Consider the following 25,526-nt stretch of genomic DNA (forward strand, 5'->3'; position numbering starts at 1 on the left):
CCTGGAGAAGTAATTTAAATGCAGGTCTGAGAGGCCTAATATGCCAAGCTTTTTTTGACTCTGTCCTATGTACTCATGGTTAAATTTTGCTGTGCATCAAAGTCAGAGCTTGTTAAAAAAATACTGATGCCCAGTCACCTCCTTCCCCAAGATCCGGATTTGGTGGAACTCAGGTATCTATGTTATTTTTTATAAATTTATTTATTTTTATTTTTGGCTGCGCTGGGTCTTTGTTGCTGTGTGCTGGCTTTCTGTAGTTGCGGCGAGTGGGGGCTACTCTTTCTTGCGGTGTGTGGGCTTCTCACTGCGGTGGCTTCTCTTGTTGCAGAGCATAGGCTCTAGGCACGCGGGCTCAGTAGTTGTGGCGCACGGGCTTAGTTGCTCCGTGGCATGTGGGATCTTCCTGGACCAGGGCTCGAACTCACATCCCCTGCATTGGCAGGCAGATTCTTAACCACTGTGGCACCAGGGAAGTCCCGGTATCTATGTTTTTAATCAGTTTCCAGCTGAATCTGATGCACACCAATATTTGAGAACCACTGTTGCAAACTAGTGAATTTAATGAAAAGAAACAGACTCACGGATACAGGGAACAAACTAGTGGTTACCAGTGAGAAGGGCGAGGGGGCAATATAGGGGTGGAGGAGTGGGAGTACAAACTATTGGGAGTAAGGTGGGCTCAAGGATGTATTGCACAACACGGGGAATATAGCCAATATTTTGTAATAACTGTAAATGGAAAGTTACCTTTAAAAATTTTTTTAGGGCTTCCCTGGTGGCACAGTGGTTAAGAATCCGCCTGCCAATGCAGGGGATACAGGTTCGAGCCCTGCTCTGGGAAGATCCCACATGCCGCAGAGCAACTAAGCCTGTGCGCCACAGCTGCTGAGCCTGCGCTGTAGAGCCCACGTGCCACAACTACTGAAGCCCGCGCACCTGGAGCCTATGCTCCGCACCAAAGGAAGCCGCCACAATGAGAAGCCCACGCACCACAACAAAGAGTGGACCCCGCTCGCCACAACTGGAGAGGGCCAGCGCACAGCAACAAAAGACCCAACTCAGCCAAAAATAAATAGATAAATAAATAAAATATTTTAAAAAAATTTTTTTTAAGAAAAGAACCACTGTTGCAGGAAATAGGACATCTTTAAGACTAAAAAAAGAAAAAATCCTTGCAGCAGCAGTATGGAAAATGGATCCAAGGGGAGAGATGACCAAGAGACTAGCAAGGTGGCTGTAATGATAATTTAGGTGAGGGGATGGGGCCTGAACCAAGGCAGCATGAAGGGCAATTTGGAAGATAATTCGAGAGAAAAGCAGAGGAGGCTTGGTGGCACTGATCTTATGGGGGCGGCTGTTAATTGTGAAGGAGGCCCAGGTTTAGAGACCAGGGGGTTATCACTTAAAAAAGCCACTCTAAATTACTTTTCTAATTACAAAACTAATTGATTGTCTAAAAAACTCAACCCCCTACTTCCTGGATCCTCCTGCGGGGAGGAGGGCTGGGTCAGAGAGGGCAGAAGTGAGTAAATGAAGGGCTTTTCAAGCCAGAAACCGCTTGAGATTTTCCACTTTCTTTACGCGAGGAAAGGAAACCTTAAGTTGTTCCCAGGTGGCCAAAACGAAGTCATGGCCCCTGGGTCTGATCTCCAGAGGAATTTCCCTAATGGCAGATCCCTTGACAGGATAAACTTTTCCAGAATAATCTGCAATACAAAATTAAGAGATGCTCAAACACATATACAGAGATAAATAAAGAATAAAAACATAGAGACCGAAGCAAGCATGTCAAGGTTCTTTACCTGCAATTAACAACAAGCGTCAGGCGGCCCAGTTCACGGGGTAAAAGAGCAACTACCCGATCTCTTTGCGTGCCTCTGCACCAAACCTGGCCCAGGCTTGCCTATCGTCGGACACGGGACGGTCGCTATACGGTCAGGGAGGCCTCCAGTACAGTCTCGGTAAGATATTTTTATTTACGGCATTTGGTTTTTGGCGAGAGGCCATTCAGGACGGATGGCAGAGCAACAGTGAGGTGAGATCCGATTCTAGGACGCTCGTATGGGCTGTGTCCTCTGCTGTCGAACGACAGCGACGCCCAAAGCCTCACCCCCGCCCGGGTTGAGGACCTTGAGTCACCTCTCGGGGCTCAGCCTCAGCAGTCGGTGGCGAGTCCCATTGGTTCAGCCGGCAAGCGCTTCGGCCTCCGCTAGGTGTGGGAGCAGCCGCCGCCCGGGCTCCGCGTCCCGGGCAGTCACTGGGCGCGAGCAGCGGGCACTGCTCTTGGACGCCCAACCCAAACCTTCCCGGGGATAGGCGGCCGGACCCGCGGCAACGCTTATCCAAAAAGGGCGTTTGTGTCCTCGTAGCCAGGTCTCAACCGCAACCCCCACTGGAGAAACCTGGGAGCTTTGGAGCGGCCTCGGCCTGGGGGGAGTGGCCCCCTCCAAGCTCCAGGAAAGGAGCTTTCCGCCGGGCTGAGGTCCCCTCGGGTGAAGGCGGAAGAGGGAAGACTGACGTGTCCTGAGCTGCCCTCAGGTCGCCGGGAGGGCCCCCCACCCCGCTCCTTGCCGGGCGACGGGCTAGCCCGAGACTCGCGGGGTCTCCAGAGCTGGGCCGGGCCTCCAGCCGTAGAAAGGTTCCCGAAGGAAGCACTGAAGTGAGCCGGGCGCGATATTTTGCGGTGCGGCCGCAGCCACTGCGATCAGGCACCGCAGCGGCCAGCCCCGTGGAGGTCGGTTGTCAAGTCCTCTCCAGGCCCCCTGCTAGCGCGCCGCTCTGGGGGAGCCCCCGGCAGGAGCGCGAGGGCGGCTGCAGGGCAGCAGAGGCCGCTGGCGCCGCCTCGGCCAGCCCTTCCCGCGCGGAGAGCACCCCGGGGCTGCGGCGGGAAGGTGCCGGACGTGCGGGGCCGCGTGGCGTTGCCATGGAAACGGGCTGGGGCGCGCGGGGAGGTCCCGGGCAGGCGGGCTGCCGGAGGGGGGGATCCCAGGTTGGGAGGACTACATAGCAGAGGTGGAGGCCAGTGTTCGAGCTAGAGGGACATGGTGTGGTGTGGCGGTGGGAAGGTGGCCTCCTGAGGGAGGGTCGGAAAGGCCAAGGGGAGGAATTGGAGCCATTGGCTTCAGTTCAAAGAACCTGACCTGGGGAGTCATTCGATCCCTGGTTCCCATAACTGCAGGACTACCCCAAACAGGTTCCGCTGCCTTAAGGATGACAGTCCTAGGCCACCCTGGAAGTTGGAGCTGCCGGTGGTTGCCACTCCTGCTGCTGCTGTTGCTGGGCACAGGTCGAGATCCAGGGGTGGAAGGTGTGACACACTACAAGGCCGGCGACCCCGTCATTCTGTATGTCAACAAAGTGGGACCTTACCATAACCCTCAGGAGACTTACCACTACTATCAGCTTCCAGTCTGCTGTCCTGAGAAGATACGCCACAAAAGCCTTAGCCTGGGTGAAGTGCTGGATGGGGACCGGATGGCTGAGTCTTTGTACGAGATCCGCTTTCGGGAGAATGTGGAGAAGAGAATTCTGTGCCACATGCAGCTCAGTTCCGCACAGGTCAGCCTCTCCACACTGACTAGAACTTAGCCCTCCCTCCCAGGGCCTAATAATAGTGTCTTAGGTTTATGGTTTTCAGAGCACCTTTATGGAAATGATCTGATTTGATCCTAACTACAACCTCATGTGGCAGGCAGGGAGGGTAGTATTTATCATTTGCATTTGGTTGATGAAGAAACATACATGCTCAGAAGTAACTTCTTCAAGACTACATGGATAGTGGATTGCAGAGTTGACATTAGAGCCCAGGGCTCCTGACTCGAAGCTTCTCTGTAGGTAATAAGGTCCCAACTATCACACCTATGTAGTCATTTTTTGCCATCACTACCTCTTGGCTTTTTTAATTGGCTCCTTTACATGCTGCCTAATTTTCCCTATCATGCTTTTTTCTTCAGCAATTCCTATCTTAGGGCACTTTTCCTTAGTCTACTGCAGACCTTCCTACACCTCCCTCTCCTCCTAGGCCTTCATCCTGTCGAGTCATACTTGCTCATTTCAGAGAATCCCAACATAATACTAGGGTCTACCCAGTGGTTCTCAACAGGGGGCTTTTGTCTCTCAAGAGACATCTGGCAATGTCTGAAGACTTTTTATTTTTAATTAACTAATTTATTTATGTTTGGCTGTGTTGGGTCTTTGTTGCAGTGCACGGGCCTCTCATTGCGGTGGCTTCTCTTGTTGCGGAGCATGGGCTCTAGGCGCGCGGGCTTCAGTAGTTGTGGCACACGGGCTTAGTTGCTCCGCGGCATGTGGGATCTTCCCAGACCAGGGCTCAAACCCGTGTCCCCTGCATTGGCAGGCGGATTCTTAACCACTGCGCCACCAGGGATGTCCTCTGAAAATATTTTTGATTGTCACTACTGGGGAACGCTACTGACATCTAGTGAGAAGCAGCCAGGGACGGAGCATCTTACAATTCATAGGGCAGCCCCCTACAACAAAGCATTTTCCAGCTCAAAATGTCATTAGTGGGGCTGCCCTGGTGGCGCATGGTTGAGAATCCACCTGCCAATGCAGGGGATACGGGTTTGAGCCCTGGTCCAGGAAGATCCCACAAGCCGCAGAGCAACTAAGCCCGTGTGCCACAACTACTGAGCCCACGGGCCACAACTACTGAAGCCCGTGCGCCTAGAGCCCATGCTCCACAAGAGAAGCCACCGCAATGAGAAGCCCACGCACCACAACGAAGAGTAGCCCCTGCTCTCCGCAACTAGAGAAAGGCTGCACACAGCAACGAAGACCCAGTGCAGCCAAAAATAAATAAATAAAATAATTAATTAAAAAAAAAACATATCATTAGTGCTGAAGTTGAAACCCTGCTCTAATACAATGCCTGGGGAGGCCTTGTCTGACTCCTAACTTGCTCTTTTTAGGTGGAACAGCTGCGCCAGGCCATTGAGGAACTATACTACTTTGAATTTGTGGTGGACGACTTGCCAATCCGTGGCTTTGTGGGCTACATGGAGGAGAGTGGCTTCCTGCCTCACAGCCACAAGATAGGACTCTGGACCCATTTGGACTTCCACCTAGAATTCCACGGAGATCGAATTATATTTGCCAATGTCTCAGTGCGGGACGTCAAGCCCCACAGTTTAGATGGGTTACGACCGGATGAGTTCCTAGGCCTCACCCACACCTACAGTGTGCGCTGGTCTGAGACTTCAGTCGAGCGTCGGAGTGACAGGCGCCGTGGTGACGATGGTGGTTTCTTTCCCCGAACACTGGAAATCCATTGGTTGTCCATCATTAATTCCATGGTGCTTGTGTTTTTACTGGTGGGTTTTGTGGCTGTCATTCTCATGCGTGTGCTTCGAAATGACCTGGCTCGGTACAACTTGGATGAAGAGACAACCTCTGGAGGTTCTGGTGATGACTTTGACCAAGGTGACAATGGCTGGAAAATTATCCATACAGATGTCTTCCGCTTCCCTCCATACCGTGGTCTGCTCTGTGCTGTGCTTGGTGTGGGTGCCCAGTTCCTGGCCCTTGGCACTGGTAAGGTGATAAAAATTAATTAGGGATTTCTCTCAAGGGGTAGAACTAAGTAGGTAGTTTGTTCAGAAAAAGATCTACAGATCTTCTCTTCTGTCCAAGGTGAGGGGCAGACCTAAGGGGTGGAATGGCTCTAGCAAGGATGTGTATATTCTGTTGTGGGTTTTCTGGACAACAGAACTGGGGGATATTGTTTTGATGGAAGCCCTGGGTCTGGGAGAAAGGGGGCTGGCTGATTTCTATGAAATTGCCAGAAGAGGGATAGGTGAGACCTAACACAGGCTTTCCACTACCATGCTGCAGGCATTATTGTCATGGCGCTGCTGGGCATGTTCAATGTGCACCGTCACGGGGCTATTAACTCAGCAGCCATCTTGTTGTATGCCCTGACTTGCTGCATCTCTGGCTATGTGTCCAGCCACTTCTACCGGCAGATTGGAGGCGAGCGTTGGGTGTGGAACATCATTCTCACCACCAGTCTCTTCTCTGGTGAGGACTGCCCTTTCCGTGGTGGGCCAGTTTAGGAACTTAGAACACATCATGGAACCTGAGATAGAGTCAGAGTAGGGCTTTCAAGGGACTGAAAATAGGTAAAAGAAACACTAAGGAAACCATTCAAAAGACAAAAAGTGCATTTCTTTTTTTTTTTGCATAGTTAAATATTAAGCCCTTGAAATGTTTTAGGCAACGTGATAAGCACTTGACATGCCTTCATCTCATTTAATTCTCACACTGACTTCATGAAGTAGGTAATATTGTCCCCATTTTACAGATGAGGAAATTGAACTTCAGGCTGGTTAGGTAACTTGCCTGAGATTGTACTCCTAAAAAGCAGAGAATCAGGTTTCAGACCTAGGCAGTCAAACTCTAGAGCCTGTATTCTCAACCATTACACTGAAATAACACTCTTGAATTTATCTTTTGAGACTCCCTTTCTTTCCCCCCAAGTTTTTTTTTTTTGGCCACGCTGCACGGCATGTGGGATCCCACTTCCCTGATCAGGGATTGAACCTGCGCCCCCTGCATTGGAGGCGCGGTGTCTTAACCACTGGACCACCAGGGAAGTCCATCCCCAAGTTTTTTGTTTTTTTTTTTTGCGGTACGCGGGCCTCTCACTGCTGTGGCCTCTCCCGTTGCGGAGCACAGGCTCCGGACGCACAGGCTCAGCGGCCATGGCTCACGGGCCCAGCTGCTCCGCGGCATGTGGGATCCTCCCGGACCGGGGCACGAACCCGTGTCCCCTGCATTGGCAGGCGGACTCTCAACCACTGTGCCACCAGGGAAGCCCCCCAAGCTTTTTTAATTTTGAAAGTGGGCCTCCCCACTCTAGCCTTTCAAGCCAGCTTGTCCTTTCAAAGGCAGTAGTAGTTTGCATTCTGAACCTCTTGTGTTTCCAACTGTTAAGTATCTGATTTCTGTTCTACCACATTTACATTTGAACCAGGGCTTTCTGAAAACAGAGCCTTAATTCAAAGGAATGTCTCATACTAGGAATCACCAGTGCCACAGCAGGACAGGCCCTTGGAGGCAGGTGGATTTGTGTCACTCTTAGATCATAATGTAACGGGCTTGCCTAGATCCTTAATGATAATGGGTAGGGGAGGGAGTGTTGGTAAGCTAAGGAACAAAGAACAACAAGACATGAAAGGGTGGAGTCAGCCTGGGAGCGGGATGTTTCACTCCTCACCCCTTTAGGTCCAGTCTGATTGGGTGCTCCCAGGGATGTAGCTCCTAGTGCTAACTCTCCCTCTGGGGCCCATCCCTGCAGTGCCTTTCTTCCTGACGTGGAGTGTGGTGAACTCCGTGCATTGGGCCAATGGTTCAACACAGGCTCTGCCAGCCACCACCATCCTGCTGCTTCTGACGGTTTGGCTGCTGGTGGGCTTTCCCCTCACTGTCATTGGAGGTATCTTCGGGAAGAACAACGCTAGCCCCTTTGATGCACCTTGTCGCACCAAGAACATAGCTCGGGAAATCCCACCCCAGCCCTGGTACAAGTCTTCTCTCGTCCACATGACTGTTGGAGGCTTCCTGCCTTTCAGGTATCCTCCCTTTATTCCATGGCCATCACTCTCAGGATCCTGACCTTAACTTTCCCCTTCAGTACTCACCCTGTACCGTAACCCATTGTCGCTGATAATCCCTGGTTCAGCTGTACCATTAAGAGATCACTAAATGGTTCCTCCTTTCTCCAACCAGGACTGAGCTTGAATCAGTTCAAATATGAGGGTGTCTCACTTGTGAAGCTCTCCAGAGACATTGCTCCTTTCACTGTCTTCCTAGTTTCTGACTTTGGCGACACCACGTGGGGCTTAAAACCCATTTGATTACTCATCCAATTTGTCGAGTACCTTTTAGTGCCAGACAAATACAGTGGAAAATAGACCAGACAAGATCCCTGCTCTCAACCTACCAAAGAAGATGTTCTTGAAATGAGAGCAGCTAATCATAGGTGGAAGAATCCCCATCAAGCCAGGAACTCCAGTGCAGGGAGTAGAGAGGGCCCACTTTCCACAGTGGCCCAGTAACGTGGAGGGGTGGTGGCTGGAGTTTGGCCTGGCCACTGTGCTGGCAGTGCACAGCCCTTTAATGCTGTGTATCGTCTCTTCTCTTCACAGTGCCATCTCTGTGGAGCTGTACTACATCTTTGCCACAGTCTGGGGTCGGGAGCAGTACACTTTGTACGGCATCCTCTTCTTTGTCTTCGCCATCCTGCTGAGCGTGGGGGCTTGCATCTCCATCGCACTCACCTACTTCCAGTTGTCTGGGGAGGATTACCGCTGGTGGTGGCGATCTGTGCTGAGTGTTGGCTCCACTGGCCTCTTCATCTTCTTCTACTCAGTTTTCTACTATGCCCGGCGCTCCAACATGTCAGGGGTGGTACAGACAGTAGAGTTCTTTGGCTACTCCTTACTCACTGGATATGTCTTCTTCCTCATGCTGGGCACCATCTCCTTTTTTTCTTCCCTAAAGTTCATCCGTTATATCTATGTTAACCTCAAGATGGACTGAGTTTTGGGTGGCAAAACTATCACTCTTCTTTCCCTTTCTTCATGCCCTACTGATCTCTTACCAACATCTCTTCTGATTGAGTGACTGAGTTGTGTGATGGTTTTGTTGCCTTCCCCTTTGCCCTTTGGGCCTCCCTTCTCCAGAGAGGTCCCGGAAATTATAAGCCTCTATTATATAAGGAGTATATATTTGAACTTTTTAAGTTGCCTTTTTTGGTCCTGATTTTTCTTTTTACAATACCAAAATAAAATTTATTAAGAAAAAGGGTCCTGTAGTTGGAGGGTTTGGTCTGGATATAGGAACTCGTGCCCTGCCGTTAAGGGCACTGTCCCCTAGGAAGGCGGGTCGGCCGCGAAATGCACGGAACTCGGAACTCGAATTCTTCACGGAGCTGAGGAACTGTCGGCTAGCGGAACCTTCATTACCAGGGCCCTGTTTCCGCGGCTCAGCCGGCGCTCCGCCCAACGGAAGTGGCGGAGCCCGAGCTCTGCGCGAAGCGAGTTGAATCACCCTGGTGACGGGAGGGGCGCGGAGCAACGCCCTTTCCGCCGGAAGCGGGTTTCGGGGCCTCCACGTGCTGCCCCTCCCCCACCTCCGGCCCAGCAGCGGCGGCTCCCCTGCTGCCATGGAGCCCGTCGGCCTGGAACAGATCCTCCGGGAGCTGCTGCTGCCGGACACCGAGCGCATCCGCCGGGTATGGGGCCGGTGGGACCGGGCCAGGGCCAGCGGAGGCGTTGCGGGAACGGCCCAACTCTGACCCCAGGCTCTCCCCAGGCCACCGAGCAACTCCAGACCGCTCTTAGGGACCCCGCCTCCCTGCCCGCGCTCTGCGAACTGCTGGCCTCAGCGGGCGACCCTCAGGTAAGGTTCCTGCCGCTTCCTGCGGAGTTTCCTATAGTACGCCACATGTCAAGCCCCAGCTCCTGCCCTCGGCGACCCGGTCAGCACCTTCCTGCCCGGGCCCTCACGTGCCTGCTTCCTCGTCCCAGATCCGCCAGTTCGCGGCCGTACTGACCCGCAGACGACTGAGCACCGGCTGGCGACGGCTGGCGGCCGAGCAACGGGAGAGGTGGGTTGGGCCAGGGGTGGGGCGGGCCGGGCTGAGGCGGTTCTTGGGTGCCAAATACTTGCCACCTGTGTTCTAGCATCAAGTCTCTGATCCTGACGGTCCTTCAGAGAGAGACAGAGTAAGTACCTATCTGCGTCCTCTCAGGGCCCTAACTGATTCTAGGCTGAGAGCTTCTCAGGGTTTCTGCCTTCTTTTTCAGCTCCAGGCTGGCTTTTGGGGGGCAGGGACTTAGGTTTTAGACCAGGGGTGGAGGAACGACTCTCAAGCTGTATTAAAGACGAAAGTTCTTGAGCGCCGGCTGTGATGGTCTGCCAAAGCCGAGTCGGAAGAACAGAACTGAAGTTCAGCATGAGTGAGGTCACCCTCACCAGACTGCACGCCTACTGTGCTGCTAGTGTCCCTCTGAGACGTTTTCTGTGTCCCAACTTGGCAGAGGCCCTGTGCGCACACCTGGAGGTTTCTCTCCTGGCCACTCCGTGGAGGCAGGGCCATCGCGTACAGGGAAGGGTACTGGAGGGTGATTAGGGGTGGGGAATCTCTCCTGTTTGCAGGCATTCTGTGAGTCTTAGCCTGGCCCAGCTCTCAGCTACCGTTTTTCGAAAAGAAGGTCTGGAGGCCTGGCCTCAGCTCATGCAGCTTCTTCAGCACAGTATCCGCAGCCTCCACGTCCCCGAGAGAGAGGTACTATCACATGGTTGGTGGGAGGAAGGGACCCAGAGGCTGGATAGACCATGTAAGCTTTTCCCTCTCAACCCCTCTTCCTGGGCAGATGGGGCTTTTGCTGCTAAGTGTGGTGGTGACCTCCCGGCCTGAGGCCTTCCGACCCCACCACCGGGAGCTTCTTCGGCTTCTGAATGAGACCCTTGGTGATGTGGGCTCTCCTGGGCTCCTCTTCTATTCCCTGCGCACTCTGACCACCATGACCCCTTACCTTGGCACTGATGATGTGGTGAGATGTGGGCCTTCACCTTCCCTGGTCCCCTACCCTCGGGCTTTCGTTTCCTCACTCTTGCGGGATGCAGAGCTACTTAAGATTTTTTCTCTGCTTTTTGTCCTGCCTAACAGTTGAGAGGGGATCCTGTGGGTGGCTGTGCCTAGGCTCCTCCTATGTGCGGGCTTCGAGGAAGCTGCTAGCTTCTGGGGCTGGAGATAAGGCTACATCGTGCTTTCTGTGATTTAGCTCATCTTGTGTCCTCCAGCCTCTCGTGCGAATGTTGGTGCCCAAGCTCATCGTGGCTGTGCAGACTCTGATCCCTGTAGACGAGGTGAGGACATTCGGGTAGGGGCTCTGTTGGAAGGAGGGTGCAGGAGCATTCAGCCTGGTCCACTGAAGAAGAGCATAGTAACCCCGAGACTTCTCTGTCTGGCAGGCAAAGGCCTGTGAGGCCTTGGAGGCCCTGGATGAATTGCTGGAGTCAGACTTGCCCATCATCACCTCCCACCTCTCAGAGGTCCTCACATTCTGCCTGGAGGTGAGCCTGGGGTCGGCACTGTCCCTGCTGCTTGTTCTGCTGGGAGTTTCCTTGCCCGTTTCTGATTTGAGTTGGTCTCTGGGCAGGTGGCTAGAAACGTGGCCCTAGGTGATGCAATACGTGTGCGTATTCTCTGCTGTCTCACTTTCTTGGTCAAAGTCAAGAGCAAGGTGAGTGCCTTCTGACACACATCACCCCATCTCCATCTTCTTCTCCATCTCACTCTTGGAGCTTTCTGTCTATCTGTGGTTATGTAAAGTACCATAGCTAAGATGTTCCAGGCTGGGTCTGGACTCAGCCCAGCTCTTGGCTGGGAGATGGGGAATCTCCTCCTGGACCCCCTGTGGCCTGGAAGGCTGGAATTTCTAATGTGAGTCCGTCTTGGGAACAGATTCTCAGGGACACCGTTCCATTCTCCCTTTTAAGGCGTTACTGAAGAATCGCCTCCTACCACCCTTGCTGCACACCCTTTTTCCTATCATGGCTGCCGAGCCCACCCTGGGTCAGCTGGATCCTGAGGATCAGGATTCAGAGGAGGAAGAGCTGGATGTTGGACTGGTGGGGGAGACGCCCAAGCACTTTGCCATTCAGGTGGGATGTGGGACAGGGGCCGGGGGCAGGGGTGTTAGGTCGTTGGGGGAGGTTGGGGGGCAGAGATGGAGTCCAGCAAAGTCTACCTGTCCTTTTCCAGGTCGTGGACATGCTGGCACTCTATTTGCCCCCTGAGAAGCTCTGTCCCCTGCTGGTAAGTGTGGCTTTGTCCTTGCAGTGCTCCTACCCCTGGGTTTGCCTAGTCTCCCGAGCTTGAGGATGTTTGGGCCCTGGTAGGTGTGGAAGGCCTATTGCCGCAGGAACAGGCAGGCTCGTGCTGGGGTTTCAGGAGAGTGCCATCTGCTCCCCTAGATGCCCATGCTGGAAGAGGCTTTGCGGAGCCAGAGCCCATACCAGCGCAAGGCTGGGCTCCTCGTGCTGGCAGTGCTCTCTGATGGAGCCGGGGACCACATCAGGCAGAGGTATTTGTTCCCCTGTCTCGGAGTTAGGGTGGGCCATGGGGAGGAGGACCACACTGCCCACGGCAGTCGTGGTCTCTACTTGTCCTTTGAGCCTAGTCATCAATAGTGTCTGCTCCCACATTCAAGTGTTCTGGTTTGGAAGATACCCCAGCTGTCAGGGTCAGCGGGTGGTGCTCACCATCTAGTGACAAAAAGCCTTGGTTTTCCCAGGGGAAACAGCAGAATGGCTCAGCCCAGGGATCTCAGGTCCTGCCCCTCAGACTCCACCCTCTTGTCCCGCCCCATCCAGACTGCTGTCCCCACTGCTACAGATCGTGTGCAGGAGCCTGGAGGATCCGTCACAGGTTGTGCGCAATGCTGCGCTCTTTGCCCTGGGCCAGTTCTCAGAGAACCTACAGGTCAGCAAGGCCGATGTGGGCAGCCACTGTTTCAGAGTCCCCACCTGTCCCAGAGACCAGCTTCCCCTCAGCCCCATCCCTCAGGCATCCCTGCTGCCATCAGTACTTAGGTGCGTGCCTTGCAGTTGAGCTGACTCAGGCCGTCTTTCTCCTTCCCCCAGCCCCACATTCGCAGCTATTCCGGGGAGGTGATGCCACTGCTCCTCGCCTACCTGAAGTCCGTGCCTCCTGGGTGCACACGTCACCTAGCCAAGGCCTGCTATGCCCTGGAGAACTTCGTGGAGAACCTAGGTGGCGATGCCCTTTGCGGGTGTGAGGGAGGGGATGGGGCTGTCGCTTTGGCTGAAGGGGGCAGGAGGTGCAGCTCCCCGAACCACTGCCCGTGGTGGGGAGAGGGATGTGGCAGGGCCACAGGGAGGGTCGGCCTGGAGGCAGGTAGGAGACCTGGGTTGGTTGGTAGAGGGGTGCCCTTTCCCACAGGGCCTGAAGTGCAGCACTACCTTACGGAGCTCATGGAGTATATGTTGCAGCCTCTGAGAAACCCCAGCAGCTCCCGGGCCAAGGAGCTGGCTGTGAGCGCCCTGGGGGCCATTGGTGAGTCGGAGGCAGGAGGTGGGAGCATGGGTTCACTCCGGGTGCCTGCGGCAGGTGGTCCCTGCTCACTCTCCAGCTCTGATTCTGCCCTTCCGTGCCGTAGCCACGGCTGCCCAGGCCTCCATACTGCCCTACTTCCCCACCATCATGGAGCACCTGCGGGAATTCCTGTTGACAGGCCATGAGAACCTTCAGCCTGTGCGGATCCAGAGCCTGGGTGAGTGAGGCACTCCTAGGCCGGCTTTCCAGTGCTGGGGAAGGGCAGATGCTCACCTGTCGTTCACGAGATCGCCCTGGGGCAGCTGCGCTCGCACCTTACCCAGGAGTAGAAGGGATTTCTGGATCCCCCCCACCCCCCCGCCCAGCTATCTCTGGTCCCTCAGGCCTTGGCCCTGCACACCTCTGGCCTAGTGCCTCATCCTGGTGCTAACCGAGCCCTTGCCTCTGCAGAGACACTTGGGGTACTGGTGCGAGCAGTAGGGGAGCCCATGAGGCCCCTGGCTGAGGAATGCTGCCAGCTGGGGCTGGGCTTGTGTGACCAGGTAGACGACCCTGACTTGCGGCGCTGCACGTGAGTGAGCCCTCACCCCGACCCCACCCAGACCCCAGTCCTCTTGTTCTGGACCCTGGGTTCCCCGGGCTCCCCCATCCTGTCTGGCTACAGCAGGTAGGACTATACAGCTTCCGTCTGTCTCCGCCAGGTACAGCCTGTTTGCAGCCTTATCGGGGCTGATGGGTGAGAGCCTCGCTCCCCACCTGCCACGAATCACCACACTCATGCTGTTGTCATTGCGTTCCACCCAGGGCATTGTGGTGAGCAGACAGGGTGGGCTGGGCCAGGTGGGGACGGCCAGGCCTGGGATGGGATCTCTCCTGGGCCCAGCTGAGCCAAAGTCCCTGCTGTGCCTCCCCATTCCAGCCTCAGTACACTGGAAGCAGCACCTTCCTTCTGTTTGACGACGAGCACGGCGGGGAGGAAGAGGAGGAGTTTGTGGAGGAGGACTCAGAAGAGGAGGAGGACTCAGAGGTCTCAGGGTGCGGAGGCTGCCGTTCTGGTCTGGGGGATCCTGGCTTGGACAAGGGCCCAGGGCCAGCTCTGCTTCTACTGGCGCCTGATTGCTGCTGCCTCCCCATCTTACTCTAGGTACAGCGTGGAAAACGCCTTTTTCGATGAGAAGGAAGACGCCTGTGCTGCACTGGGGGAGATCTCTGTGAATGCCAGGTGAGCATCGGCCTCTCCTCGGCACAGGGAACCTCTCCTGGGAGCCCCTTCCCCATGGCGGTGTGTCTGTCCACAGTGTGGCCTTCCTTCCCTACATGGAGACTGTCTTTGAAGAAGTGTTCACACTGCTGGAGGTGAGTGGGGCGGGTGGGGTCTGGGGGCTAGGAGCTGTGATGGCCCTGCATGCAGCACACACGTCCTGCCCCTCCTCGTGCCGCAGTGCCCTCACCTGAGCGTGCGGAAGGCAGCCCATGAGGCCCTGGGTCAGTTTTGCTGTGCGCTGCACAAAGCCTGTCAGAGCTGCCCCTCGGAACCCAACACTGCTGGTGAGAAGGCGAGGCCGGCGCCCGGCTGGGGCCTCTGGAAGCAGGGGGTGGGTGGGGAGGGCGCAGGGGCTGACCAAGGCTGCAGCCAATCGTGTCCCCAGCTCTGCAGGCCGCCCTGGCCCGGGTGGTGCCATCCTACGTGCGGGCAGTAAACGGGGAGCGGGAGCGCCAGGTGGTGATGGCCGTGCTGGCGGCCCTGACGGCGGTGTTGCGTGGCTCTGGGAGCTTGGCGTTGCAGCCCCCTGGGCGGCTTGCTGAGATCTGCCACGCGCTCAAGGGTGTGCTGCAGAGGAAGGTGAGGGGCCGGCGGGCTGCAGGGTGAGGAGGTGGCCCAGCCTTGGGTGGGGCTAGCCGGAGGCTACCAGTCCAGCTTCCCCTCCTTCCACCCACGGAAGGGAGAAGGGGCAGGAGAGCCCAGACTGAGCTGAGCGCCCTCTTCCTGCAGACAGCTTGTCAGGACGCCGACCAGGAGGAGGATGAGGACCAGGTAAGAGCTACGGGTGCAAACTGGGACCAGGCAGCCCAGTTGGTCTCCACAGGGCGGGGTGGACAGTGTGCTTGGCTTGGCCTGGGGGTACGGGGCTTGCTAAAAGATTGGTAGTGGCTCGGAACAACCAACCCAACTCCCGCTAAGGCAGTGGGTGTTCAAGGAAGGCTTCCTGGGGGTGGGGATTCGGGGCAGGCTTGGATTGATAGTGGGAGTAGGAGGACCAGGAGGGAAAGCTGGGCTGCAAACAAACCCAGCCTGGAAGGGGCCAGTCCCGTCAACCAAGGGCAGCCCTCAGGGAGACCACCTGCAGCCGTGGAGGAGTGCGGTGGGAGGTGCCCCCAGTCTCTGACCTGGCCCTGCAGGCTGAATACGACGCCATGTTGCTGGAGCATGCTGGCGAGGCCATCCCCGCCCTGGCCGCTGCGGCCGGGGGAGATGCCTTTGCCCCCTTCTTTGCCGGCTTCCTGCCATTATTGCTGTGCAAGACGGTGAGTGCTCTGTCCTCTGGCTTCGAGCCCCGTTCCGCCTGTGCCCCCTGTGCTCAGTTCCCCACTTGGTCCCAGTCCCAGGCTGACTCGCACTCCTCACCCCACCAGAAACAGGGCTGCACAGTGGCAGAGAAGTCCTTTGCGGTGGGGACGCTGGCAGAGTCCATTCAGGGCCTGGGTGCCGCCTCGGCCCAGTTTGTGTCCCGGCTGCTCCCCGTGCTGTTGAGCACTGCCCGGGAGGCGGACCCCGAGGTGCGGAGCAATGCCGTCTTTGGGCTGGGCGTGCTGGCGGAGCACGGGGGTCGCCCTGCCCAGGAGTATCCTCGGCTTGCAGGAGGGGGCCCAGATGGGGTTGGGAGGGTGTCCCTGGGGTTCAGGATGGGCGCAGTCTCCCCGTGTGCCTGTTCCTTGACTGTGGACCAGACACTTCCCCAAGCTGCTGGGGCTCCTGCTGCCCCTCCTGGCGAGGGAGCGCCATGATCGTGTCCATGACAACATCTGTGGGGCACTCGCCCGCCTGCTGATGGCCAGTCCCACGAGGAAACCAGAGCCCCAGGTGAGGGGTAGGGGCGTCAGGCAGGGCCAGGGAGCTGAGGAGGGTGCAGGGCAGGAGGCCAGAGTCTTCTGTGTGTCCAGGTGCTGGCTGCCCTGCTGCACGCCCTGCCACTGAAGGAGGATTTGGAGGAGTGGGTCACCTTAGGGCACCTCTTCAGCTTCCTGTACCAGAGCAGCCCAGACCAGGTAACCGCGATGCTGGGGCCCTTAGAGGGGGCTTGATGCTCCAGTCTCATTGACAGGCAGGGTTGGCATCAGTTTAAGCTGCTCTTCTCGGCTTTCCTGTTGCTGTGCAAGGATTGGCAGCCAAGGCCTTTAAGGGCCCCCCCCCTTTAAGGGGGGCAGCCAAGGCCTCTCACCGCGTAGCATTTTTCCTCAGGGAGGTTTCATTTCCACCCTCTGGTCTGAGCCAGAAGTCGCAGCTTTCCTAGGCTGATTTCCTAGAGCAGGCTCTTTGAGACTGTGCTCCATGGAGCCCGGGCCCTTTGGGCCACCCCACCATCCTTTCCAGTCAGAGCAGCTCTGCTTTCTGAATGAGATTTGTCTGCAGCAAGTGGCTAGCTTTGGGAACGCTTGTCCCAGTGCTCTTGTGTCCATCACCTTTGTCTTGCATCTTCGCAGACTACTCTGTGGGTGGAGCTCCTGAGTGTCTGGGCTTCTTTTGGTCTTTAGGCCGTGATTTCAGATACTTTTGGTCACAGTCTCATGCTCTCCGAAAATCAAACAAACAGAACACATTGCTACCACCCTGTTTCAGGGTTCTTCTCATGGTTCACGGTTGTTTGAGCAATGCTGATTAACAGCCCAGGTGGGAGACTGCCTCTTCGGGGCTCCTACCACCCACCCCAGTGCTGGGGCCCAGGGGTGCTTCTGCCCAAGTCAGCCCTTCTGTCCCCACAGGTTGTAGATGTGGCTCCAGAGCTCCTGCGCATTTGCAGCCTCATCCTGGCCGAGAACAAGGTCCCACCAGGTGACGGTGGCAGTTGTGGGCAGGGCTGGGGGGAGGTGGGGAGCAGCAGGGCTCAGGGGGCCTGGGGCAGCTAGGGGTGGGGGCCAGCCCTCCCCAGACTCCTCCCTCTTCACTCTCCACCCAGACACCAAGGCGTCGCTGCTGCTGCTGCTCACGTTCTTGGCCAAACAGCACGCTGACAGCTTCCGTTCAGCACTGGGCTCCCTGCCTGGCAACAAGGCCCAGGAGCTCCAGGCCATCCTGGGCCTCACCTAGACTGCGGGCTGCAGCTGGGCCAGAGAGAACAGAGCCTGCCCACGCCTGAGACCAGCTCTCTGCCCAGTTGCAGCTCACGCCTTACCAAAGATTCTGGGCCTGGGCCTCATACCCACTTGGAGTCTCAGCCCTACTTGCCGTCTTACCGGGCTGTCTGCTAGGGCTGGGTCTGTCGTGCTGGGACAATACAAACGGAGTCATGACACCATCCTGTAATAAAGGCAGTTTATTTTCTTCTTGAACAGTAGCGCTGGGAGCAGGAAGGATAGAGACCCGTGTTCAGAAGTGAGGCAGGACACCGTTTACCATAGCTGGTTCCCTGGCAGCTTTGTAAATTGGCTCTAACCGCAGTGGAATCGGGGCCCTGGCTGGATCAGGAGGCGCCCATATGGCTCCTCTTGTTTCACACAAAGGATCTGCTGTGCAGCAAGCACTGGTCAAGAGGGGAGGAGAGGGCTGGTCAGAGGAGAGGGTCCCTACAGCAGCCGCTGGCCTGTGTGTCCACTCCCCACCCCCCACACAGGCACACACATTCCTCGCTCACCCAGGAGCAGGTAGAAGACCCGGGCGGCCACCTTACGGGGACTGAGAGGTGGCACCAGGCTGCTGAAGTCAGGTTCCCTCTTGGCCTGCAGCTCCCGTGCCACTGCCCTGTGGGGGTCAAGAACTGTGAGCTGAGGCTGCAGCCCAGGCCACCCACGGAGGCATGCCCTTCCTGGTACCTGTGCACAGCCTCCAGTGAGAGCGGCTCAGGCTCTGGGGGCAGCTCCACAGGCATCTCCACAGGCACCTCAGGGAGCTCAGGCACCACGGGCAATGCAGGGGCTTCTGGCTCCTCAGCCCAGACCCTAGGAGAACACGGGAGTTGGGTGGAGCGGGGAAGGTGGCAGCGGTGACAGTGACGAGGGGTACAGCCACCCTAGCTGGGGCTGCCGCTTACCACCGTTCTTCCGGGGGCACGAGGCTGATGCGGGTCTTCTCCTCCTCAGCCGCTTCTAGGGAGATCTCTGTCGGGGAGGGGAAGGTCCTGAGTGGGTTTGTTCGCATCTGAGCAGTTGGGATTTGGGGGCCACCTGGTCCACCTGGGTGCCAGAGCTGGCAGTGACTTGTTAAAAGTACCCAGGGGGTGGGGGGAGGGGACTGAAGAGACTCAGTCTGTGCTTCCTTATGTTAAGTGCGCTGACGAGAACTGTCAGCAGTTGGAGCACCAGTTTCCTGGGACAGTGGTCAGGGTGGTGGTCTCCACCGTCCCTTTTCCAGATACTTACCTGAAGGCAGCATGAGGGGCACACTGGGCTCCAGGGCCTCCCTCAGGACCTGGAGATGAGAGAAGGAGAACTAAGACCCCAAGCCATCACAGAAGCACCGGGGGCAGGGGTGAAGCAGGTCTAGCCCTGAACCAGCCTGGCTGGGACCTGGTGCCCATGGCTCACGTGGGCAGAAAAAAGCAGGCTGTTGGAGCTCAGGCAAAGCAGGAAGGAGTGAGGGTGCCGTTACCTCGATATCGCTTGGAGTTTCAGCCTTTCTCCTTTCCTCCTCAGCTGCCGCCTCCCTCTCAGCTTCCTCTTCCTCAGGCGCCAGGGGCGGCCTTCTCCTGAGTGCTAGTGGGAGTGGCTGGGCACAGTGGGTCCAGAAAGCCAGCAGTTCTTGGGGTAGCCGGCCAGCTGACAACGGGGCAGCAGGGAGAGGGTTTGAGGCGTGAGGAACACCAGGAGTGAGGGACGGGTTCAGAGGATCCCACACACCAGCTCCCACCATTCCTCACAGTGAGTCGGGGTTCGGAACAGCTCTGCAGGGCTCGTGATCATCCTCTCAGGAGGCTGCACCATTGGCTGTGTGGTAGGAAAGGCCAGAAGGCTGGTTAGGAAGGAGCCACTGCTCCTTACCCACCTGCAGTGCCTTGTTCCAGGGCCTCTGGCCTTCTAGCTCTTTCAGGCTCATTCTCTGCTCGTTGCTAAAAGGACTTTCAACTGATGCCCTTGGATGTGCTAGATGGGGTAATGAAGTGGTATGTGGGCAAACCCCCAGCATGTGCACTTTGGGGACTGTTCTCATGCCCCCCACCCCCACCCCGGGAGTTTAAGAGACCCAATGTGCACCTGCTTCCCTCCATCCCTCCAGAGCCTGGGCTGTACTCACACACTCCCGGCAGTGGGCTCTGGTTTGCATTTGTTCCAGGAATTCCTTCCGGGGTATCTGGGTCTCCCGGTCCCAGAATAATAAGCGGCGGCGGCGGGCAGGTGGGACCCTGGGAGGTGGGGAGACTGGGGGCCTCCTCCGCTGAGGGGGGAGGGGAGGTGGGAGCAAGGCTACCCGTTACTCCTTTCCCTGTGGTCCTCGTGGACTGCAGACATGCCCCAACCTGCCATCCCTAGCGGTGCCCTGGGAGAGGGTGCAGCTCCCACCCTGTGTGAGGTGCCCATCCCGATGAAATGGGGTGTGGACGGGGCACCTTTTACTAATTTGCTCAAAGGCCTGTGGAAGCTAGCAGTGGCCTTTGGCTTGGGGAAACTGAAAGTGGGTGAGCAGTTCTGGCAGAGGAGGGCGAAAAGGAGGCGGCTTGGAGGAGCATTACTCACCTCTGGGCTGGGTGGGGCTGGCAGACGCAGCTCCAGCGGGGGGGTTACCTCTGCAAAAACACTCAAGGTCCCAGCTCTGCCCCACACCCTTTGTCCTCAAAGCCACCCAGGCGAGATGCTAGAGTCCTCCCTTCAGCAAGTTAGAATACAGGGCCACTGTCTGCAGCAGCTGTACAGGGACCCCCGGGAAGGACCCTGGCATGGCAGGTACTCACCAGGAAGTAGGGCCTCAGGCTCCCAGGCTGGTGGCTTCGGCGGAAGTGGCTCTGCAGCCTCCTCCACCCTGAGGGGAAATGGGCAAGAGAATGAAGATACCCTCCCAGCAATGACCCCTACCTGGCCCAGGGGTTCCTGCCCTTACTCTGGAAGAGCTAGAGGTGAGGGCGGGGGGATTGTGACCTCCCTTTCTGGGGCCCGGAGCTCCTCTTCGTACTCTGTGAAGAGAAGATCAGGGCTCAGAACACAGAAGAGATGGGAACACTGCCCAGCCCAGACTGCCCGTGCCGGAGGCCTGACCATCCAGCACCGGGCGGGCCCTACGCGGCCACATGGACCTGCCTAGCCGACGTTCCTCTAACAAGATGGCTTCCTCCTCCTCTGCGATCAGCAGGTCCAAGTCTCGGCGGCTGATCTCTGGGAGGTCCCGCTCACCCTGTCAGGAGAGGGAGAACCAAGGTGAGGGGACTCAATTCCATTTCTGTCTGAGAGACATGCCACAGGGCTGGGCCAGACCGAGGAAACCCGTGGGTGCTCCGGCGCTGGGGGCAGTGGTGGGGAAACGGAGGTGGAGAAGGCAGGACTCTGGGGGCAGAAGGAAGCAGATGCAGGGGGGCTGGGCCAGCAGAAGCAGGACTCGGGCCTCAGGCTCCGTGTGCAGGGGGTCAGCTCACCTCAATCTTTAGCATACGTATGGGCTCCACCTCCAGGAGCGTGATGGCCTCGGGGGACGGTGCAGTGACCAGAATCCTTTCTGGAGAGGAGGGAAGTCACAACAGCCCGGTGTTCCTTTCCAAGTCCCCCCACCCATGTGGTAAGGCAAAAGCATGGACTCTGGAATCAAGTCCACCTGGGTTCTAGTCAGGTCCCGGCCAGTCACTGGCAAGCTGACCCAGGACACATCGCTTAACCGCTATGGGCTTCACTTTCCTCATCTGTAAACTGGGGATAATAATTCTGATCTCATAGGACTCTTGTGAGCAGTAACGGCATTATACACATACAGTGCCCCTCACAGGGCCTCGCTCCTGAAAGAAGCTCAAAGACAGTGATTTCTTCAGCTCTTAGACGTTCCTCTACCTCTCACCAAAGAGAATGCTCTCTCTGCTCACCTGGCTCTATAGGAACTTCAGGCGGGATCTCTTCAAGAACTCTCTCTGGGGTCACAGCCTCTAGGAGGTGTTGAATCTTTGGGGAGGGATTGGGGACAAAAGATAGGGTTCAGCTTCAGCGCCCTGCTTCCCCACTTTCACAACCTTATTCAGACAATGGACTGGACAGTGGTAACCCTTTATGCCTAATTCTGTGGCACTGACAGCAGCATGCAGTGAACCCACTCACCATCCGGTTTCCTTTCCTCCCGTTCCCGCCCCCACCCAATCATCTAGACTGTGTTCATTTGTCTGGGAAAGAAGTACTGCAGCCTTATGTCAAGTGTTGGGGACAGTGGGAACAGAAAAGATTCTCAATCTTCAGGAGTATATGGTCTAGTGGGGAGACGAGTTTGTATACGACCCCAGCAAGAGCCAGCCAAAGGATGCTGTACACCTGAAACTAGCACAACACTGTAAATCATCTGCACTTCAATAAAAGCTGTTTGTTTTGAAAAACAAGATAAATTAAAAAGAAAGAGTCAACACAAAGGATAAACAAGGCCCTAGTGATGTGCTGAGTTCTAGAACATTTGGTTCTGGCCGGGAGTCGTATAAAGACTTGATAGAAAAGTGTAGAAATTGAGCGATGTCTGTAAGAGGATGGGGGGTGACCATTATGGCCTAGGGAAACAGCAAAAGTAAAGAAGTAAATGTGGCATCTTTGGGGCATAGGGGCCAGGCTGGGGTTTGGGAGCCAAAGATGCCCAGGAGATGTGCTGAGAGATGTCTAGGGATGGCTACCTCTGGACCAGGGTATGGAGAACCTTAAATGCTAGTATTCTGTTGGCAGTGGGGAGCCACTGGAGGTGTCTTTTTTTTTTTTTTTTTTTTTTTTTTGCTGTACGTGGGCCTCTCACTGCCGTGGCCTCTCCCGCTGCGGAGCACAGGCTCCGGACGCGCAGGCTCAGCGGCCATGGCTCACAGGCCCAGCCGCTCTGCGGCATGTGGGATCTTCCCGGACCGGGGCACAAACCTGTGTCCCCTGCATCGGCAGGCGGACCCTCAACCACTGCGCCACCAGGGAAGACCTAGAGATGTCTTTGAAGGAAGGAAGTAACACTGTCTAAGCTGTAGGGGTGTTAGGAATGGATGGACAAGGACATGGGAAACCCAGTGCCGAGGGACACTGAGGGCGTGGATTGCGGGCTTGGCTCTTGGAATGGTGTGGAGACGAGAGCTGCCTCTAGGTTGGTCCTTAATAGGTAAGTGCAGAAGACTTGTCTGGATGGGTCCACCATGGCAATTGCACTGCAATGACTTCTGTGGGGCAGAGCTGAAGCAGGCTCCCATCCCACCCCCACCCAAGTGTCAGACTGGCAACTCATCAGTCTGAGGTGTCCAGGGGGAATGAGACCTACCTGAGGGATTTTGAAGGGACTGGGCAGTATGGGCTCCACAGACATCATCCCAAAAAAGGGGTCTGGAGCATCTTCCAGAGCCTCCATCCTGACCAGGTGATTAGGCAGCAGCAGGCTGGGTCTGAGGGAGAATGGGGGCTGTCAAGGACTGAGGCCAAGCAGGGAGGTTCCCTTCCAAAGACTGGGTGGTCCCAGTCCCAGGGACACACTCACAGTTCAGTCTCCACCATATCAATGCGGATCCGCAGCTGGGCCCGGTGCAGGCGCTCCAGGATGTGCTGGATGTCCTCTGAGGGCAGGGAGGACAAGATAGGGTGCCAGCCCATGGGAGGACCGCTCAGCTCTGCCCCACCTCAGAGCCTTCTAGCCTTACCTACAAGGTACTGGCATTGTTGAGAGTAGACCCGAATGACGCCGATCTGGAGCTGGGCTGAGAGATAAAGGGAGAAGCGGGGCCGCGGCAGGCCTGGCAGCGGGGGCTGGACTCGTACCAGCACGTAATTGAGGATTTCCTCGCTGGGGGAACGATGCACCCTGATCACCGCTGCGCCAAAGACCAGCCCCACAGCCCAGCGTAATCCATCCCCTAACCCACAATGGCCCCAGGCCCCTCTTTCCTTTTCTGGGCCTTACCAGGTCTTCACCACGTTCACCTTCAGGTATTCACGCTTCACCAACCGGGTGCCGCGCGTTGCCGCCAGCCTGGAAGAAGGACGAGGAGTGAGGATGGAGGAGAAGCCCTCAGGCTGGGATCCCTGGGCGCCCCTCCCGGTGCGCCCACCCTGGCTCAGCCCTCCCTTACCAGATGGTGGCGAAGCAGCCGGTGTGGCGCTGAAGCACGCTGGGATAGTAGAACATGGTCGCTCCGGGGTTGCACCCTCGTCTACACCACTCTTCCGTTCGGATCTCAGTCCGAATTCTTCAGGGCACAGGATTTCCCAACATCCGTCGGAGAGAAGGATGTGGACAAGCGGCGCAGCAAGTGCACCCAGAATGCCAAATAAACGAACCGATAAACGATGGGTGGATAAACGATTAAGGGGATAAGTAAACGGAGACGCACACTGGATACACAGGAGCAGGGACACTCTCTCCGTGCGCCCTGAGCCGGTTCGCACGCTGCGTGGGTGCTTCGTACTTACTGGAGCCTCGCGGCTTGGGTTCCAGACTTGGAGATGCACAGCTCCGCGACGGGAAGCCCGAGCTGCGACCCAGACCAGGTCCGGAGGGAGAACGGGTGTCCTCCGTAGAGAAGCCGGTCTCTCGGCCTTTGCACAGCTTCGGCCCCTGCCCGGTCCCGAGGCTGCAGGGCTAGATCCCGCCGCAGGGAGCGCGTGCTCTGGTACTCTGCGCCCCCCTCCTCATTAGATGGCGGCGGCCCCCAAAGCAGCCAATGGGGAGCAGGGTCAGCTTGGGGGCACTGGCGGCAGGGCGCCAAGTAGGCTGCCTGGTTGGAGGCCACAGGGGGCTCCCGAGGCAGGCAGCGAACCAATGGGAAGAACCCTGCACGCGCGGGGGTGGGGGGGTGGGGGGCGGGGGGGGGGCATTGTGAGGTGTCCCGACCAATGGGCTCTCGTCCTCGCCTGGGCAACAGGGGTTCCTCAGAGGTGCTTCTCTGCGGACCAATGAGCGGGGAGCAGACCCCAGCCTCGCCTGCAGCGAGCCTGGTAACAAGGGTGCTTCAACTACCGGGGAGGTTGCAGCATGCCAAGGGCAACCGCCACGCTCTGTTTGGGGCGCCTGACCTGCGGTTAGACCTTGCCTTTTCCCCCAAATCCCACCGAGTAGCAATTGGTTGGTCCGCCTTTGTTCCCAGCCTAGGGGCTATGGTGAGCTAGGGAGGTAGAAACGGGTATGAGGTGGCCTTGGAGCCGCCCCAGGTCGTTGGGGAAGAAAGACCTCACAGGAAGCAGCGAGGGCACGGGCCGGGTCATTTCCTAAATCTGAACAGTTTAGGTTGTGGCATTCCTCACCTGGCTGTTGTGAATGTTTTCCTGGCTGAGACTTCAGTTTTGCTGGATGCAGGGCATACTTCTCGGCGTACAAAAGCTGTTTTGTCTCAAAAATTCTTTGTGTAATATAAGTTGTATGGTTGTAGTTACAAATATCCCATTCCCCATGCCTCCTGCCTTCGCACAGCCATTTCTTTGGCCTAGCATATCCTTCCCAGTCTTGACTCCAGGGCATGCTTCTGCCTCTTTATTAAGACTCAACTCTTCACACCATACACAAAAATAAATTCAAAATGGCTTAAAGACTTAAATAAGACATGACACCATAAAACTCCTGGAAGAGAACTAGGCAAAACATTCTCAGACATAGACTGCAGCGATATTTTCTTAGATCCATCTCCCAAGGCAAAAGAAATAAAGCCAAAAATTAACAAATGGGACCTAATCAAACTTAGAAGCTTTTGCACAGCAAAGGAAACCATAAACAAAAGGAAAAAACCTACCGAATGGGAGAAAATATTTGCAAACGATGTGACCGGCACAGGCTTAATTTCCAAAATATACAAACGGCACATACAACGCAATATCAAAAAAAACAAAAAACCCAATCAAAAAATGGGCAGAAGACCTAAATAGTCGTTTCTCCACAGAAGACATACTGATGGCTCTCACAGGCACATGAAAAGATGCTCAACATCGCTGATTATTAGAGAAATGCAAGTCAAAACTATTTATTTTACTTTATTTAAAAATATTTATTTACTTTGGCTGCATGCAGAATCTCTTAGTTGCAGCATGCAGACTTCTTAGTTGAGGCATGCAGACTTCTTAGTTGTGGCATGCGGACTCTTAG

The 25,526-nt window shown here is 56.3% G+C and overlaps 2 protein-coding genes across 7 annotated transcripts; one reads left to right on the top strand and one right to left on the bottom strand.

Moving 5' to 3' along the window:
* Positions 1 to 2,742: 2,742 nt before the first annotated feature.
* On the top strand, positions 2,743 to 17,656 carry IPO4 (importin 4). Its single transcript, XM_060144662.1, is given in 37 exon segments — positions 2,743 to 2,891; positions 3,194 to 3,558; positions 4,932 to 5,553; positions 5,854 to 6,039; positions 7,319 to 7,592; positions 8,899 to 9,042; positions 9,044 to 9,153; positions 9,156 to 9,256; positions 9,337 to 9,423; positions 9,552 to 9,631; positions 9,708 to 9,749; positions 10,183 to 10,312; positions 10,401 to 10,580; positions 10,831 to 10,896; positions 11,002 to 11,103; positions 11,190 to 11,273; positions 11,530 to 11,694; positions 11,795 to 11,848; positions 12,007 to 12,116; positions 12,406 to 12,514; positions 12,676 to 12,805; positions 12,995 to 13,108; positions 13,212 to 13,325; positions 13,559 to 13,679; positions 13,810 to 13,921; positions 14,028 to 14,143; positions 14,253 to 14,330; positions 14,407 to 14,464; positions 14,551 to 14,656; positions 14,758 to 14,951; positions 15,102 to 15,143; positions 15,509 to 15,634; positions 15,743 to 15,951; positions 16,058 to 16,190; positions 16,271 to 16,375; positions 17,090 to 17,159; positions 17,284 to 17,656. Coding segments are annotated over 36 exon segments (4,953 nt in total). The 5' UTR covers positions 2,743 to 2,891; positions 3,194 to 3,210; the 3' UTR covers positions 17,415 to 17,656.
* Positions 17,626 to 24,245, bottom strand: REC8 (REC8 meiotic recombination protein). 6 transcript variants are annotated; one of them, XM_060144721.1, is made up of 19 exons: positions 23,524 to 24,240; positions 23,355 to 23,423; positions 23,095 to 23,237; positions 22,935 to 23,010; positions 22,722 to 22,842; positions 21,322 to 21,397; positions 20,884 to 20,963; positions 20,510 to 20,645; positions 20,355 to 20,427; positions 20,209 to 20,276; positions 19,994 to 20,043; positions 19,554 to 19,694; positions 19,180 to 19,246; positions 18,912 to 19,078; positions 18,683 to 18,731; positions 18,355 to 18,421; positions 18,137 to 18,262; positions 17,959 to 18,065; positions 17,626 to 17,847 (listed from the first exon to the last, which is right to left on the bottom strand). In XM_060144721.1, exons 1-19 carry the CDS (start codon positions 23,577 to 23,579, stop codon positions 17,756 to 17,758), a joined length of 1,764 nt encoding a protein of 587 aa, XP_060000704.1. In that variant the 5' UTR covers positions 23,580 to 24,240; the 3' UTR covers positions 17,626 to 17,755. The 6 variants fall into 6 exon arrangements, with proteins under 6 accessions (XP_060000704.1, XP_060000678.1, XP_060000696.1 ...); XM_060144695.1 differs by having other exon boundaries at positions 20,552 to 20,645; positions 23,524 to 24,239; XM_060144713.1 differs by lacking the exon at positions 18,355 to 18,421 and having other exon boundaries at positions 20,552 to 20,645; positions 23,524 to 24,243.
* Between the last annotated feature and the right edge of the window lie 1,281 nt (positions 24,246 to 25,526).

Source organism: Lagenorhynchus albirostris, chromosome 1, assembly GCF_949774975.1.
Source record: "Lagenorhynchus albirostris chromosome 1, mLagAlb1.1, whole genome shotgun sequence".
Lineage (NCBI taxonomy): Eukaryota > Metazoa > Chordata > Mammalia > Artiodactyla > Delphinidae > Lagenorhynchus > Lagenorhynchus albirostris.